This window comes from Schistocerca cancellata, chromosome 1, assembly GCF_023864275.1.
Source record: "Schistocerca cancellata isolate TAMUIC-IGC-003103 chromosome 1, iqSchCanc2.1, whole genome shotgun sequence".
Taxonomy (NCBI): Eukaryota; Metazoa; Arthropoda; class Insecta; order Orthoptera; family Acrididae; genus Schistocerca; species Schistocerca cancellata.
In genome coordinates this window covers 903,364,534-903,381,029 of record NC_064626.1, presented here as the reverse complement: position 1 = coordinate 903,381,029, position 16,496 = coordinate 903,364,534, and the positions used below count along the sequence as shown (strand labels likewise).

Below are 16,496 nucleotides of genomic sequence, written 5' to 3'. Positions count from 1 at the left end.
TCTTCCACGTTGTCTAGCCATCTGGCCCTTTGTCTGCCCCTTATACGGCGTCCACCTGGTTTTCCCTTGAAAACTTTCTTGATTGTGCTGCTCTCCACCATTCTTTCCACATGTCCCAACCAATGTAGCCTATTACTCTTTATTTCTGTCACGTCTTTATTTCTGTCACGATATCTGATTTGTTGAACAACTCTCTGGTCTCATTATTTCTAATTCACCAAAACCCCCTGTCATTCGCTGCCCCGAATATTTTCCTACGAAGCTTCCTTTTTCATCTCTGCAGCAACTTCTCATCGTTTTGCGTCATTTCTCAAGTCTCCGAACCATACATCACCACAGGTCTCGCTACTGTACGATACGCTGCCAGCTTCAGATTCCTACTATAGTTTCTTGCATTAAATACTTTCATCAGTGCGAAGTAGCTCTTGTTACCAGCATTAACGTTTACATGTATTTCTTCTCTCACATAATTATTCTCAGTTACCAATGACCCAAGATATTTAAAGCTCTCACAGCGTTCAAATTCTTTCCCGTTCAAAGTCACGCTTCCTTCTCCTTCACTCTACCTTTTCCTAGATGTTAACATATGCTTGGTCTTTGATTAATTGTATGTCCAATCTCCGCTCTAGATCTTTCTAATCTTTCAAGTTTTCCTTCCAGGTCGTGTTTCCTGCTGGATAACATATCAATATCATCTACATATGTAAGATCCTGCATCACTCCATTAAACAGTGCTCCCTAAGGGTTGCCGCTTTGTGTCTTCGCATTACCGTCTCCAAGGCGACATTGAACAGAATAGTGAAGAGCATATCACTCTGTTGCAATCCTTGGTTAACTTCAAATGCCTTTGACAAAATGCCCACAACCTTTTCTTTCCGTACTATTCTTCACAAAGTCATTTGAAGCAATCTGCCTCTTGTACTGCCTTCCAGAGTCGATCTGTTTCGATACTATCAAAGCTTGTTTGAAATCAATGAATAGCTGGTGGACATCGATGTTTTACTCATAACTTTTTCAAGGGTCTGTCTGATAGTAAAAATCTGATCTGTAGTGGATCTGTGAGCTCTGAAACCACACTGATAGTCTCCTAGATACTCTTCTACATACTTTCTGAGCACCTCTCCATGATTTATCCTAATACTTTGTGTACTATACAGAGCAGTGCAATTACTCTATAATTTACACAGTCGGCTTTGTTTTGTTTCTTATGTACAGGGCACAATATTGCTGTATTTCACTGTCCCAGCATATTTTCTTTCCACCATATTTCCTCTATGATCTCATGCAAAAAGCTTGTTAGTTTTTCTCCACCATATTTTATCATTTCTGCTGTAATATTGTCTTCTCTCGGAGGTTCATTGTTTTTAAGAGTCTTGATACTAGCTTTAAGTTCTTCCAGTGTAGATTCCTCGACAGATTCCTGGTACTCTTCTTCTCTGTTATTTCATGCTCCACCTCTTCATGGAGATACTATGAAAAAGACGTTGCTTGACTACGAAGACTACGTCAGGGAACAAGAACGTTTGTAGCAAGAAAGAAGTCCAAAGAACATAACATTGCGCAGTTGAATTAGTTTTTGAAATTAGTAATATAATTGTAATTACCTTAAAATAAAAATTAATACAACTAGCTACCATACAGTAAGGAATTTATGAAAAATAGCTGAGCGTTAACATCACCAGCATGCTCCCGTCTCCACTACTCATATTTTAAGGCAACATTTACCCATATTTTCCAGTGTGCCATTGCACCTTAGATACCAGACACAACCTTTATTATCTTTCAACAGATAAATTAAATCGTTAAATATTCCAGCAGGAGCTTGGTAGTAATTTTGTTTTATTTTATGTTTAATTACCAGAAGACTGTCGTGGCAATCTGTATGATAAATCATGGACACCTCTACTAGAAATTTTCAATACTGCTCCAAGTGCGCAGAATCCTATCTGCCGAAAGAGTATCCCTTATAAACGGAACGTCAACTTTAGCATTATTCTCCAAATAAATAATTACATCACTTGAAAGTAATCTATCATTTGCTCGGTACTTTATTATGATTTCTCATTCACAACAATATTTTGCGCTTGTAAGGCCTCGGCAATGAAAACCCGCGGTGAGTCCCAACCCAAAGATTCAGACGTTCGGATTCAGTAGCAGTGAACTAGCTAGCAAACGTAAGGCTTTCGACGACGAAAACAAACGAGCGAGAGGAGGTGGCGAGCAGCTGCGTCCTCCATCTTTGGACGTCGGCCGAGTCAGCGCCGGTGCCGGCGGCTGCCGCGTCAGCAGCGGTGGCTGACGGGGTCCCCAGGATCCCGCTGACGGTCCACCACCAGCTGACGGCGGCCGCCCACGCCACCTGCCGCGGTAGCACAAGTAGCAGGTCGCTTCACGGGAGCACTTCTCTCTCGTCCATCACGTAGGGCTTACACGGCGAAATGCTTTCCAGTCGGAAATGTGTCCCTAACAGCGTGTACCACATTCTTTCCTCTGGATGACAACGGCGGCTCATTGTTACCTGCATTCGACAGGAAGCAAAAGACTGGTCGAATGAACGTCTAGGTCTGTGATCGTCAAAGCTTTTTGCTCGAGAGTCAGTATTAACATTGAGGGACGACATCTTGGGCCGCATATGTACCAACCTTATTATTAATTGGTAAGCTGTACAAACCGGTACGTTGCAAGCGTCCAGTAGACTAGTTGTGGTAAGGGCGCGATAAGTTGGCAGCTGCCCGTCATGTAGTGGTCGTTAAAAATTTGTACCATTCAGACCACTTCGTGTCAGGTGTTCTCTATTTCAGATCGTTGCACCTTCGACTTTGAAACCATGCATATCCCAAGGATTGCTCGTCTGAGCTTTGACACCAACATCAGAGTCACGTGACGGTTTCCTGTCGTCATATGGTTTGTGAAATGCAGAAATCGGAAGTTAATTTTAACAACCGAGCCCGTGTTGTATTAGTAATACGTGAGTATCAAAGCAATTAACATAATTTCTGTAAAATTCCCAATATGAATGTGACTTTTAGTCAAAAGCGTAACCCAGTTTGAAACATATTTACAATTATCTTTGTATAAAAGTTTTACAAGAACCGAAATTAACATTTATTCATTCTTGCACTGTACATCATCTGGTTTACACAAGCCTGGAAAATAGTTGCTTTGGTAAGAAGTACTGCCTTTTTACACGACTCCTCAAAAATATGTGTAAAATACTTTTTATACTGTATCAGAAATGATATCCGACGCTACCCATAACATTCAATTTTTGCGCAAAACAAGTAACTACGTTTTCCTAAATCTAGTGCACATATTGAGACAACAGTAACACAAGAAGCAGAATATATTGGAAAACGTTGATAACTAAGATCATTCTTCAAGTCAATGGAGTGAATCAGGTAATATTAACATTTCAAAATACTATTCACTCGTAAAGTTTGGTTATGAAGACCATCGTAAATATTAATGATCGTATAACGCACGGAAAGATTTGTGATACGATTTTGCAACACGATCCCTTTCGTAATAGAGCGTTTTGTCAGAATTTATACAGACTGCATACAACTTCACCTAAATTCAGTTTCAAATGTAATTAACGACACGTCTAAGTGACTGAAACTTGTATATAATAATGTTTTTCCAGTCATATCGATAAATGTGCAAATAAGACGTTGCTTGCATATTTCTCTACAATGGTGGCTTTCTCTCTTTCCAAGTGCTAAGTGCGAAAATAAAATTAAAAATTAGTTTCACATTATTCAGGCTTTACTTTTCTTCTGACACCAAAGACCTCACTGTTATTCAGGTAATAAATATTGGCTGCATAGCTGCTTATGACCAACGAAATAAAATTCTTCCAGTCAAGGAGGGAGTCCGAACATTTCTTTGTACTTCAGTAGTGAGCAAGACCTTTACCAGTATTACAGATTACGTAAAATGAATGTAAAAATTTCCTATTAAGGTTAGAAAGAAGAAAAGACCAGGTAATTAATATTTCATAAAATCCACGTACTTTTAAAAGACAGATTGTAACATGGTCAGTTTTCTCTATGGTTGTCTACTAACATATTTCAGAAGATGATATGCAAGCTCCGTCGATCTAGTAGTTGCTCAGTTCACTACTCTATAATTGTGGATATGTATTAGCACGCCAGGGACTGTTTTCATTTCACTGTTGGTTTCTTTACCTTTGCTCTGTAGCATGGCGGAGGTTTCCAAGTGTTGAGAGCTTACAAGCTTGCTGCACGGGATAAAAATCCTTTTAAGAGTAGTTGGCTATTACAAAAAAAAAAAAAAAAAAAGATCCCTAGCTCGGTTCCCTGACTCGCATTCGCGCCAATTCTCACCCGCCCCCGCCGACACGAGACGCCCCTTTTCTTTGTCGATACGAACATCGAATTCTTCGCAGAAGGCATTTACCAAGATAAGATGTTTCTATCCAGGTGTGGCTTCCCAGAGACCATGTGAATTTTCGTTACGACACCTCAGAATAACGTTAAGTTTAAACTTTGGGAATCCAGCTTTCTGATTGGATCATATGGTCACTTTCTCGAGAGCGTGCACTTTTTCGCTGTATATATGTGCAGAGCAGTGGATAGGTCCTTTAAAAAATTGTGCCATGTAGTGTGAGAGATTATCGGCCGTCCTTCACACCTAAGAGCACTATAGGTTCGACATAGCAAAAATCCATAAGAGTAGGATATTGCTGAAATTTTCACTTAGTTTTACTGCTCGGCGCTTGCATTTTGTCACCATTGGCCGGCGAGTTCCTACTCTGGCGGAAAACACCAGGGTTACAGAGCAACCATAAGGGGTAGACTTCTGCCCATGTTTTTGCAGGGTAAAGACTTAAGGTTAGCACTGGAGAGATGACAGGTGAGACAAGCCTTGCTGCCACTGGAAGGATGTCTATACTTGGACGTTACGTACAGAGAGACAATTGTATCTGAAACTGCTATCGCTACAGCCACCGTACAATTAATTCGTGCTCTGCGCGCCTAGTAAGTTGCACGTGCGGACGCCGTTTAGAAGCGAATTAACTTGCTTCCTTCAGGAGCCGAGTACAAGATTTTAAAGTCAGCATCCAGCTCGTTGTTCTCAGCACGTTTCGGCAATCTTATGGTGTTTTCTCCTATCTTTCCGTGGTCTTTCTTCAATTAAGTAACAACGTAAACAGCCCCTCTGTGTCCACGAATTATTAACGTAAGTATGTTTCATCTTTCACGTCCAGCCGTACCAAGGCTACAATTTAGAGTTATAATCCCTCGTCAGTTCGTCAATATATCACTGGGTGATTTTAATTTTTAAAGACAATGAAACTAATTATTATAGTGATAACTTGTTCCCGTTCAGAGCTAGAAGATCCCTCCTCCCATTAACATAGCTACGCGAGTGGAATGGTACCCATTTGTTTTATGCTTAATTGGGCCATTCCTATTAGTATTTATTTAAATAAGAGGTTTCAGGTGTGTGACAGTATCCTTATTTAAATTAATCTGCATCATCATTTGGACTGGTCTCCCACTCTGTTGGCTACCATAATTTCGTCGTGTGCATCATAAGGTACACAGTATGCATCCAACCACAACCGGCACCACACATAAGATTATCAGTAACTTTGTAACGTTTCTGCACACATAAATACTTTTCAATAGATGATGATTCGCATCTGCTCTTCAACAATATCACTCTTAGTTTTAGCCTATAAAACAGCGATTTGATATACAGAAAAGTGTTTTCAATATTTGAAGAAGCTTTAGTAATCGAGCGAAATGTTGTTCCCTTACAGATATTTTTGCATGCAACCAAAGGCTGCACAAAAATTCAGAGCTATACGTTAAAAATGTATATTGAAAACAATACAATCAAGGAAAATGAACTTTTACTGTATAAGACATCTGCAACCGTTGTCCATTTGTCTCCTCATCGAGATGATGATTTAGATATAATGACGTAATGCACTGTCCATCTCTTCAATGGCCTAATGCTGTAAGACACCATACATATTCATCAGTGGAGCACATATACAGATTCTGGCCTCCTTGCGACTATGATTCGACGCCTTTTGGTATGACGCATTCTATTGCGACGACTTCAGTTGTTGAAACTCTAGAAATATCAATGGTAGAAAAGAGGTTGTTAAATCAGTCGCTGAAGTGCTTACTACTGTAATGCAATGTCTACGGGCTAGCTCCACTTCAGACTGCTTTAGAGTGTATATGGCACACGTTACCGTAGCGGCCAGCCAACCTTAGTTGTTGAATGACGTGATTACCCCGTAGACGCACGAGATACAACATGTGACCACCACTCGTACATATTGGCGAGATTACACGGAGTAGCCTATATAAGAAAGGTTTGAAACCAGGAGTGTCTCCCTGCCAGCAAGAGAATGCTCGGCCACTGGAGGTAAAGATCACCTTCGACGATGGATGAAAACAAGTGCATCCCTGCTCTCCATGATTATTCGGCATATCGGCCATCGAATACGTGTTGCATATGATATACAGGATACAAATATACATGTCGCTGAGGAATGAAATAAGTAGGAAGAACAGGGGAGCCAAAATGAAATAGCTACATGAAAAATATGAAGAAATCGAAAAAGAAATGAATGTCGGAAGGACTGACTCAGCATACAGGAAAGTCAAAACAACCTTCGCTGACATTAAAAGCAAGGTGATAACATTAAGACTACAAGGGGAATTCTACTTTTAAATGCAGAGAAGAGGGCAGATTGGTGGAAAGAGTACATTGAAGGCCTCTATGAGGGGGAAGATCTGTCTGATGTGATACAAGAAGAAACAGGAGTCGATTTAGAAGAGACAGGGGATTCAGTATTAGAATCACAATTTAAGAGAGCTCTGGAGGACTTAAGATGAAATAATGTAGAAGGGATGGATAACATTCCATCAGAATTTCTCAAATCATTGGGGGAGGTGGCAACAAAACGACTATTCACGTTCGTGTGTAGAATGTATGAGTCTGGCGCCATACCATCTGACTTTCGGAAAAAATATCATCCAGACAATTCCGAAGACTGCAAGAGCTGACAAGTGCGAGAATTATCGCACAATCAGTTTAGGGCTCGTGCATCCAAGTTGCTGACAAGAATAATATACAGAAGAATGGAATAGAAAATTCAGGATGTGTTTGCTCTAGGAAAGGTTAAGGCACCAGAGAGGCCATTCTGAGGTTGCGGTTGATAATGGAAGCAAGATTAAAGAAAAATCAAGACCCGTTCATAGGATCTGTTGACTTGGAAAAAGGAAAAAGCTGTCGATAGTGTAAAACAGTGCAAGGTGCAGGGAAATACGGGTAACATACAATATGATCAAGAGGGGGAATAATTAGAGTGAACGACTAAGAACGAAAAGAAGTGCTCGGATTAAAAAGGGTGTAAGACATGGATGTAGTACTTGGCGTCTACATTCAGTCTGTATATCGAAGAAGTATTGATGGAAATAAAAGAATGTTTCAGGAGTAGAATTAAAATACAAGGTGAAAGGATATCAATGATACGATTTGCTGATGACATTGCTATATTGAGTGAAAGTGAAGAAGAGTTACATGATCTGCTGAATGGACTGAACAGTCTAGTGAGTACAGAATGTAAATTGAGAGTAAATCGAAGAAAGACAAAAGTAATGAGAAGTAACAGAAATGAGAGCAGCGAGAAACTTAATATCAGGATTGATGGTCTCGAAGTAGATGAAGTTAAGGAATTGTACTACCTAGGTAGCAAAATAACCAATGACGGACGAAGCAAGGAGGACATCTAAAGCAGAATAGCACTGGCAAAAAGGGCATTCCTGGCCCGCAGAAGCCTAATAGTATAAAATATGGGCCTTAATTTGAGGAATAAATATCTGAGAATGTACGTTTCGAGCACACCATTGTATAGTAGTGAAACATGGACTGCGGGAGTACTGGAACAGAAGAGTATCGAAGCATTGTAGATGAGTTGCTACAGACGAATGTTGTAAATTAGGTGGACTGATAAAGTAAGGATTGAGGAGGTTCTGTGCAGAATTGAGGAGGAAAGGAATATGTGGAAAACACTGACAAGGAGAAGGGACAGGATGATACGACATCTCTTAAGACACCATGGAATGTCTTCCAGGGTACTGGTGGGAGGTGGAGAGGGCAAAAACTGTAGAGGATGACAGAGATTGGAATACATGCTGCAGATAATTGAGGATGTAGGTTGCAAGTGCTTCTCTATGATGAAGAGGCTGGCACAGGAGAGGAATTCGTGGCGCGCCACATCAAACTAGTCAGAAGGCTGATAACTAAAAAAAAAAAGAAAAAAATTGTTTGTCGCTGCCTTGTCCTTCGGTATCATGCAGCAGTCACTGCTGACATTTTGTGTAAACCCTTAAGAAGGTCTTTTGATTCGGTAACACCCTGCCGCCAGAAGTCGATGACGGAAGCAAATGAACATGGGCTGTGATCGTATTTCATTAATTACAAAATCGAGTCACTGATTACAAAATCGAGTCAGATTGAAAAAGAACTTGGCAATATGAGCTCACATACGACGGTCCAACTCCAGTATGCATTCACTGATTCGGTTGGGAAGTTCGTAGTAAAGCCGTTGTATCCTCTCCTGAGTCAAGCTGGCCCACAGCTGTTGTAACTGCTCCATGATATCCCGTACACTGGCACTGAGACGGAGTTAACGTATGAGCTGCTACCACACGTCGTTTATGGGGGCTTTCCGGCCAGGGGAGTATCTCAACATCAGGAAGACAGTTCATAGAGACACGTGCCACCTGTGGACGAATATTGTTGAGAAATGGCGCTACAATTTTGCCGCATGAGAGGTAACACATGAGAACGCTGGACGTCCGTGACGTACCGTTTTGCCTTGAGAATTCTCTCAATTACTACAAGCCGTGAAATTAAGTTACACCTGTCCCTGCATCTGGAAGCCAGGAGTAACATCGCTGTAACTCTCCAAAACATTGAAGGAAAGGGACCTCTCCCCAGGCCGCCGCCATACACGCCAACGATGTTCATCTAGGATACTGCCGAACTGCGATTAATCGCTGAACACAATGCAACGTCATTCATCAGCAATCCATGCTTGTCGCTCACGACATCACTACAGACTGGCCGATATTTTGGCGTCAACGACAGCTACGCTAGGGACGGTAATTCTCTAGTCTGGCTGCTATTGTTTCCGACCAGTCGTGAAGGACCACACTGAATGTTGCAGAGAGCCCATCACTTGTTCTCGGATATTAAGCTCAGATTTTCATGAGTTACAATATGCCTGGTAAACAATACGGATATCTTCGCTTGTGGTACTCAGATGTTACGAACTTTAACGAAGAGTCTGTCCGCCCTCACGTCACGCAGTCCAACCTCGGACCACAGTCACATCCGAATTCTCCACAAATCTGCATGTTGCACGATTCGAGCAACCGACCAAATGGAGACCCACAATGAGGGTTGGTGCTGGTGCTGATAACGCTGTCTCATACGGGTATGTGGCACGCTCACTCAGCACCTGGTACTGTTGACACCCTGACAGTCTTGGTAGCAGTACTAAACACGATGAACACAAATGCACAGTGGTATACGTTCCACCTATCACAGTGTCACGTGGATATGGCCGTTGATCCGCTGTAGGGGATCTTCGCTGTTGTGATACACATCTCTTCTACTGAACAAGTGCTCATAGTTCTTATGGTATAAATTTTAGATCCCATGTTAACAATATTTTTTTCTTTTTTTGGTTCATACTATCTCCTCCTAAAATATGGAAAGCAAAGATCTTACAGTAAAAGATTTGTTTCACAGTATCGAAGATGAAGAAATCGTCGTGGCCCTTAATTTATGCATTTTAGAGCCCATGTTTAGTACACTTATTGCTTCGAATGATAGTTCGTACCATTCAGCATTCCCTATCCAACGGGAAGTTTGTTCTATCTTATTTGCTCAATGCAGAGGTACCGAGCGTTTTTGACAGCAACTCGGAACTTCGTCCCTCTGAAGTGGCAGGCATTCGCCTGCCAAACTCGTTTTCCCTAAAAGTTGCTTACGGTTCATGTAATATGCAGGCAATGATCTTCAACTTTCATATTTTCGCTTTACGAGAGATGTTGTATAACGTAAAACTTGCTAATGACCTTATATAAGTAGAAACTTTTCGACCAGGGTCCATCCGAACCCACGCGCCCTACGCCCTTAAATCATCTTTTAAGATCCGCAACTTTTAGTAATAATTATAGTTTCGGAACTGATCTTTCCCACTCACACAACTGAAATCTATGATTCTTTGTTAAGTTACCACTAATAATGGAAAAATGTCTTGTATTCTGTATGTCATATTATCTAATCCATATGGAGCGAAAATATGAACTAGCTGTACATTTTGAGTATGCACAGCAATTGTCTATCCAACTAACTTACACCTTAAAATAAATTTGGGAATACACTGTATTTTTGGGGTAAGACTTCCCCAATAAATAAATGTCTAAGTGTGCCTTTTATGCATGTCCTCTAAAGCCATTGTATTCCTAATGTCTTTCATACGCCATCAAAAAACACTTTTTTCTACTAATTAAGCCGTGAAAACGATGTTTGTGTCACTGTAATATCGTTTTTTTTCTTTTTTCCACTTGATACATGTTCAGTTTGAAGGATCCTACCCTCTTGTCGCCAATTTTATTATAATATTCATATATCACTGTATTTTCTTTTCTCGTGCCGTGTTATCCATTTTTAAAACATTCTGTATGTTTAAATTGTTTGACTCCTCGTCTGTTTGGTTCTTTTCGGCTTTCTTTGGCTCTTGGGGATTCCTGTTTCGTTGGTCGCAGATTTCCACTTGCGCTTGTGAATCGGGATTCACGTTCTGAAAAATAGCACTTATTAGCTTTTCTACTATGAATAAATGTCTTTCCCTTGATAATTCTGTTTCTACTTCTCTTTTGCTTCAGGTGTTATGTTAACTTACCACGAATTTCCTGTTGGACGTTTCTCTGGTGGCGGTGTTTAGCACTTTTCTTCACAGATAGAGCTTTTTTACTATATTCGCGTTTAGTTTCAATGTCTTGCATTATTTCTTCATTTCTTAATTCCTTCATGATAAAATGATTAATCGCATTTGGCTCCTCATGACGTGCATCTTCCGAATTTCGTGGCTTATCCGCTCTCCCAAGTGATTTTGTCTGAGACTGTCCAGGTTGCTACAGAAACAGATAGGACGCAGATGACTTATTAACCGTGTGTCTGTCCTAATTCTTTCACATAATCGCCAAGTGACGTTCTGCAAGTGAGGCATTCTAAAAGATGCTGACATTGTGTCGCCTTCGCCTCGGATGTGGTAGTAAGAAGGAAGAAAAAGATAATGTGTTGAAATCTGCGTACAACAAAAGGGGTCATGCTGAGCATTTCATAAATATGCCACAACAGATTTGTGAGTTAACTGTGTTTCAGCAAAATAAAACTGTGATGTGTTATGTGGTTTCTTTCCTCTTAAATTTTCAAATTCTATCACGGGCTCCGAATATCGCTTCACACTTCCAACAAGATAGCTTACAGCCACACTGCATCAAACGGCTTCTGGCTCTCCTGACCGAATACATTTTTGTGTCAGTGGATGCATCAAGATGGGCATAATCACTTCGTTGGCGTATCTTGACATCTCTTAAGATTCAGTTATGAAGATTAATTAGAAATTTTACATTGCCATTACTGGCTAAAAGCGCTGATCTGAGAAAAGAAATTGAATACGTAACATAATAGCTGAACGTCGTATGGATGATATAGTAATAAGCATCCCTGGCGTAGAGAAATAATTGAAAGAGTTGAAAAAAAAACAGCCGCCAGGTCCGGATGGAATCCTACTTCGATTTTTCTAAGAGTACTGTGAGGTATTGGTCCTTTACTTAGCTTAGGTTAATAGCGAATCTCTCGCCCAGCGCAAAGTCCCGAGAGAGTGGGAAAAGACGCATGTGAGTCCTGTGTATAAGAAGAGCAAAAGACCGGTCTTATCGAATATAACAAATTACCATGAGACCGAGAATCTTATGTCCACGAAGCAGCTTGACCTTTTCTCACATGATATACTATGGTTTATGGATGAGGGGAAACAGACATATTACATCTTTCTAGATTTCCGAAAAGCATTTGACACGTGCCCCACTCCTGACTGTTAACGAATGTACGAGGGTATGGAATAGGTTTCCAAATATGCGAATGAATCGAAGATTTCTTAAGTAAAAGAACTCAGTATGTTGTTCTCGATGACAAGCGTTCATCACAGACAAGGGTACCGTCAGGAGTGCCCTAGGGAAATGTAATAGGACCGCTGCTATTTTCTGTATATATAAATGAGCTGGTCGACAGGATGAGCAACAATCTTCTGTTTACTGATGATGCTGTGGTGTACGGGAAGGTGTCAAAGTTGAGTGACTGTGAGAGGTTACAAGATGACTTAGACAAAATTTCTAGTTAGTGTGATGAATGGCAGCTCTAAATGAAGAAAAATGTCAGTTAATGCGGATGATTGTGAAAAACAAATCTGGTAATGTTCGGATACAGCATTAGTAGAGTGCACATTGACACAGTCGGGTCGTTTAAATGTCTGACCGCACATTGCAAATGATATGAAATTGAACATGCGTGTGATGATTGAGATAGGGAAGCTGAATGTTCGATTTCTGTTTATTGGAAGAATTTTGTGAATGTGTGGTTCATCTGTAAAGAAACCGCATGTAGAGCACTAGTACGACGCATTCTTGAGTACTGTTCGAGTGTCTGTGATCCCTACCAGATCGGATTGAACGAAAACACCGAAGGAATTCATGGACGGGTTGCTAGGTTTGTTACTGTTTGGTTCGGACAACTTGCAAGTATTACGGAGGTGCTCCGAGAACTCAAATGGGAATCCATGGAGGGAAGGTGAAGTTCTTTTCGAGGAACACTATTGAGAAATTTAGAGAACCGGCATTTGAAGCTAAATGCAGAACGATTGCACTGTCGCTAAGATACATTTCCGGTAGGGACAACGAACATAAGATACTACTCATATAGGCATATAGATAGTCGTTTTTCCCTTGCTCTATTTGCGAGTGGAACGGGGACGGAAATGACTAGTAGAGGTACAGAGTACCCTCCGGCACGCACAGTACCATAGCTTGCAGAGAATGCGCGTCGATGTAGATGAATGTGTCACGCTGAGATGCTGCGAAAGACTTATCAAAAGTATCGAATTCAGGTAAGGAAGTACTATTGGAACGAGAAAAACTATATGGTAAAAACTTTGCGTATGAACATGCCTCAAGTGATGTATCAGTAATAACAATAAGAAACTTACATATGATTCCAAAAATCTTACATTCTTAGTTTAGCACTCCGCATACTGTACTTTCTTACTGTATTAGTTGTAAGGAAGACAACCGACCTTTGAGAGCGGGACAGATGCGCTTCCAGATGGTGAGACAGCCGCATCGATGGAACTGCCCCAGAGCCAGTTCCATGTAGAAGAGGGGCAGGCCGCCGAAGACCAGCATGATGCAGTAAGGGATCAGGAAGGCGCCTGAAACGCAAGAGAACACAAGGGCGTCACACATCAGCTGTAGCTGCGACGGTTGGGGCACCGTAACAGGTGGGCGCCTGCGACTTATGCAGCTGTGCGAAGCAACAAGGCGACCGAAACTACAGTGCGCCAAATACACGCTGCCGCGTGCGACATCCTATCAGTGTTAGGCGTCTGGAACACATGCAGCACTGCACAACTCCGTGGCGTGGATAATCGCCCGATATAAATACAGTCAACGCCAGTGTAACTGTCCAACTACTTGGCCACTGCGTCTCTGAGCTTAGAAAAATGCTCATCCCACTTACAGTCTTCTTTTTTATTTCAGTACCTTACAGAAGTAAATCTTCGACAACAAATCAATAGATGACATCGTCAGCATTTTTGTCGTTGTGTAGGATGTTCTCCATACATTATAGAGTCATCTAGTGGTAGGGTATCATATGTTACAGAATTGGCTTAACATTTCTTTTTTTACCAAGATAATAATTATTTCATTTACAAAAATTCTTATTTGATAACCTTATCATTTATTATCGCAAACAATACACTTTAGAATAACTGCTATTTCATAGCTTCCATCAGGCTTCTTATTTGGCCTCAGAACATAAAACCTCTAATCGAATGTTATTTAAAGTTTCTTCTTCATTTCAAAATTTAAAAGTTATGAGACGTTTTAAAACCTGAATTTGATTAAAAATTATTTCTGATACCTTGCTCGCGTGTAAGAGCAAAGATAAAAAGATAGTAAAAATAATACTGAACCATGTAATGAAATAAATGACAGTGGTAGCAAACTTTTACATTACAAACGTTGGTGGACTAATTAGATTTTACGCTGCATTGCTCCTTTTTAGATATTGTTTGGAACTATGCAGAAACTTATGTGTATCTAGAGTATGTAATTAACAGTTATGGTATAAGATGTATGACGTTGTTTAGAAAATTTTTGTCATTTTCCTTATGCGTTTTCACTGCTGTGTTTCTCCCTTGTTGTTGAATTTCATTATCAGTTAGCTGTTTTTTTTTCGAGTACATGTTTGAATTCAGTTACATTATTTCTAGAGCCAGAGCGAGAGTGCAGTATTTCCGTGTGATCAGTGTTCTGTGGCACACATATTTGCATTGAGGCTACTACTAACATGTTTTTACATACAATGTAGTACCTGATACTGAGAGCTGTGACAGGCAGTAACATGAAATATACATGATCAAGATAGTGGTCCCCCGCCCCCCCCCCCCCCCATGAACCATGGACCTTGCCGTTGGTGGGGAGGCTTGCGTGCCTCAGCGATACAGATGGCCGTACCGTAGGTGCAACCACAACGGAGGGGTATCTGTTGAGAGGCCAGACAAACATGTGGTTCCTGAAGAGGGGCAGCAGCCTTTTCAGTAGTTGCAGGGGAAACAGTCTGGATGATTGACTGATCTGGCCTTGTAACATTAACCAAAACGGCCTTGCTGTGCTGGTACTGCGAACGGCTGAAAGCTAGGGGAAACTACAGCCGTAATTTTTCCCGAGGACATGCAGCTCTACTGTATGATTAAATGATGATGGCGTCCTCTTGGGTAAAATATTCCGGAGGTAAAATAGTCCCCCATTCGGATCTCCGGGCGGGGACTACTCAGGAGGACGTCGTTATATGGAGAAAGAAAACTGGCGTTCTACGGATCGGAGCGTGGAATGTCAGATCCCTTAATCGGGCAGGTAGGTTAGAAAATTTAAAAAGGGAAATGGATAGGTTAAAGTTAGATATAGTGGGAATTAGTGAAGTTCGGTGGCAGGAGGAACAAGACTTTTGGTCAGGTGAATACAGGGTTATAAATAAAAAATCAAATAGGGGCAATGCAGGAGTAGGTTTAATAATGAATAAAAAAATAGGAGTGCAGGTAAACTACTACAAACAGCATAGTGAACGCATTATTGTGGCCAAGATAGACACTAAGCCCACGCCTACTACAGCAGCACAAGTTTATATGCCAACAAGCTCTGCAGATGACGAAGAAATTGAAGAAATGTATGATGATATAAAATAAATTATTCAGATAGTGAAGGGAGACGAAAATTTAATAGTCATGGGTGACTGGAATTCGAGTGTAGGAAAAGGGAGAGAAGAAAACGTAATAGGTGAATATGGATTGGGGCTAAGAAATGAAAGAGGAAGCCGCCTGGTAGAATTTTGCACAGAGCACAACTTAATTATAGCTAACACTTGGTTTAAGAATCATGATAGAAGGTTGTATACATGGAAGAACCCTGGAGATACTAAAAGGTATCAGATAGATTATATAATGGTAAGACAGAGATTTAGGAACCAGGTTTTAAATTGTAAGACATTTCCTGGGGCAGATGTGGATTCTGACCACAATCTATTGGTTATGAACTGCAGATTGAAACTGAAGAAACTGCAAAAAGGTGGGAATTTAAGGAGATGGGACCTGGATAAACTGAAAGAACCAGACGTTGTAGAGAGTTTCAGGGAGAGCATAAGGGAACAATTGACAGGAATGGGGGAAAGAAATACAGTAGAAGAAGAATGGTTAGCTCTGAGGGATGAAGTAGTGAAGGCAGCAGAGGATCAAGTAGGTAAAAAGACCAGGGCTAATAGAAATCCTTGGGTAACAGAAGAAATATTGAATTTAATTGACGAAAGGAGAAAATATAAAAATGCAGTAAATGAAGCAGGCAAAAAGGAATACATACGTCTCAAAAATGAGATCGACAGGAAGTGCAAAATGGCTAAGCAGGGATGGCTAGAGGACAAATGTAAGGATGTAGAGGCTTGTCTAACTAGGGGTAAGATTAATACTGCCTACAGAAAAACTAAAGAGACCTTTGGAGAGAAGAGAACCACTTGTATGAATATCAAGAGCTCAGATGGCAACCCAGTTCTAAGCAAAGAAGGGACGGCAGAAAGGTGGAAGGAGTATATAGAGGGTTTAT

General features: G+C 40.8%; 1 protein-coding gene across 1 annotated transcript in view; it reads right to left on the bottom strand.

Annotated features, from left to right (window-relative positions):
• LOC126113047 (sodium-dependent serotonin transporter-like) overlaps positions 1 to 16,496 on the bottom strand; it is a 519,069-nt gene that overhangs the window by 434,309 nt on the left and 68,264 nt on the right. Inside the window, exon 2 of the mRNA XM_049915015.1 lies at positions 13,418 to 13,552. Coding sequence (XP_049770972.1) covers positions 13,418 to 13,552 — 135 coding nt within the window. The remainder of the gene's footprint in view (positions 1 to 13,417; positions 13,553 to 16,496) is intronic.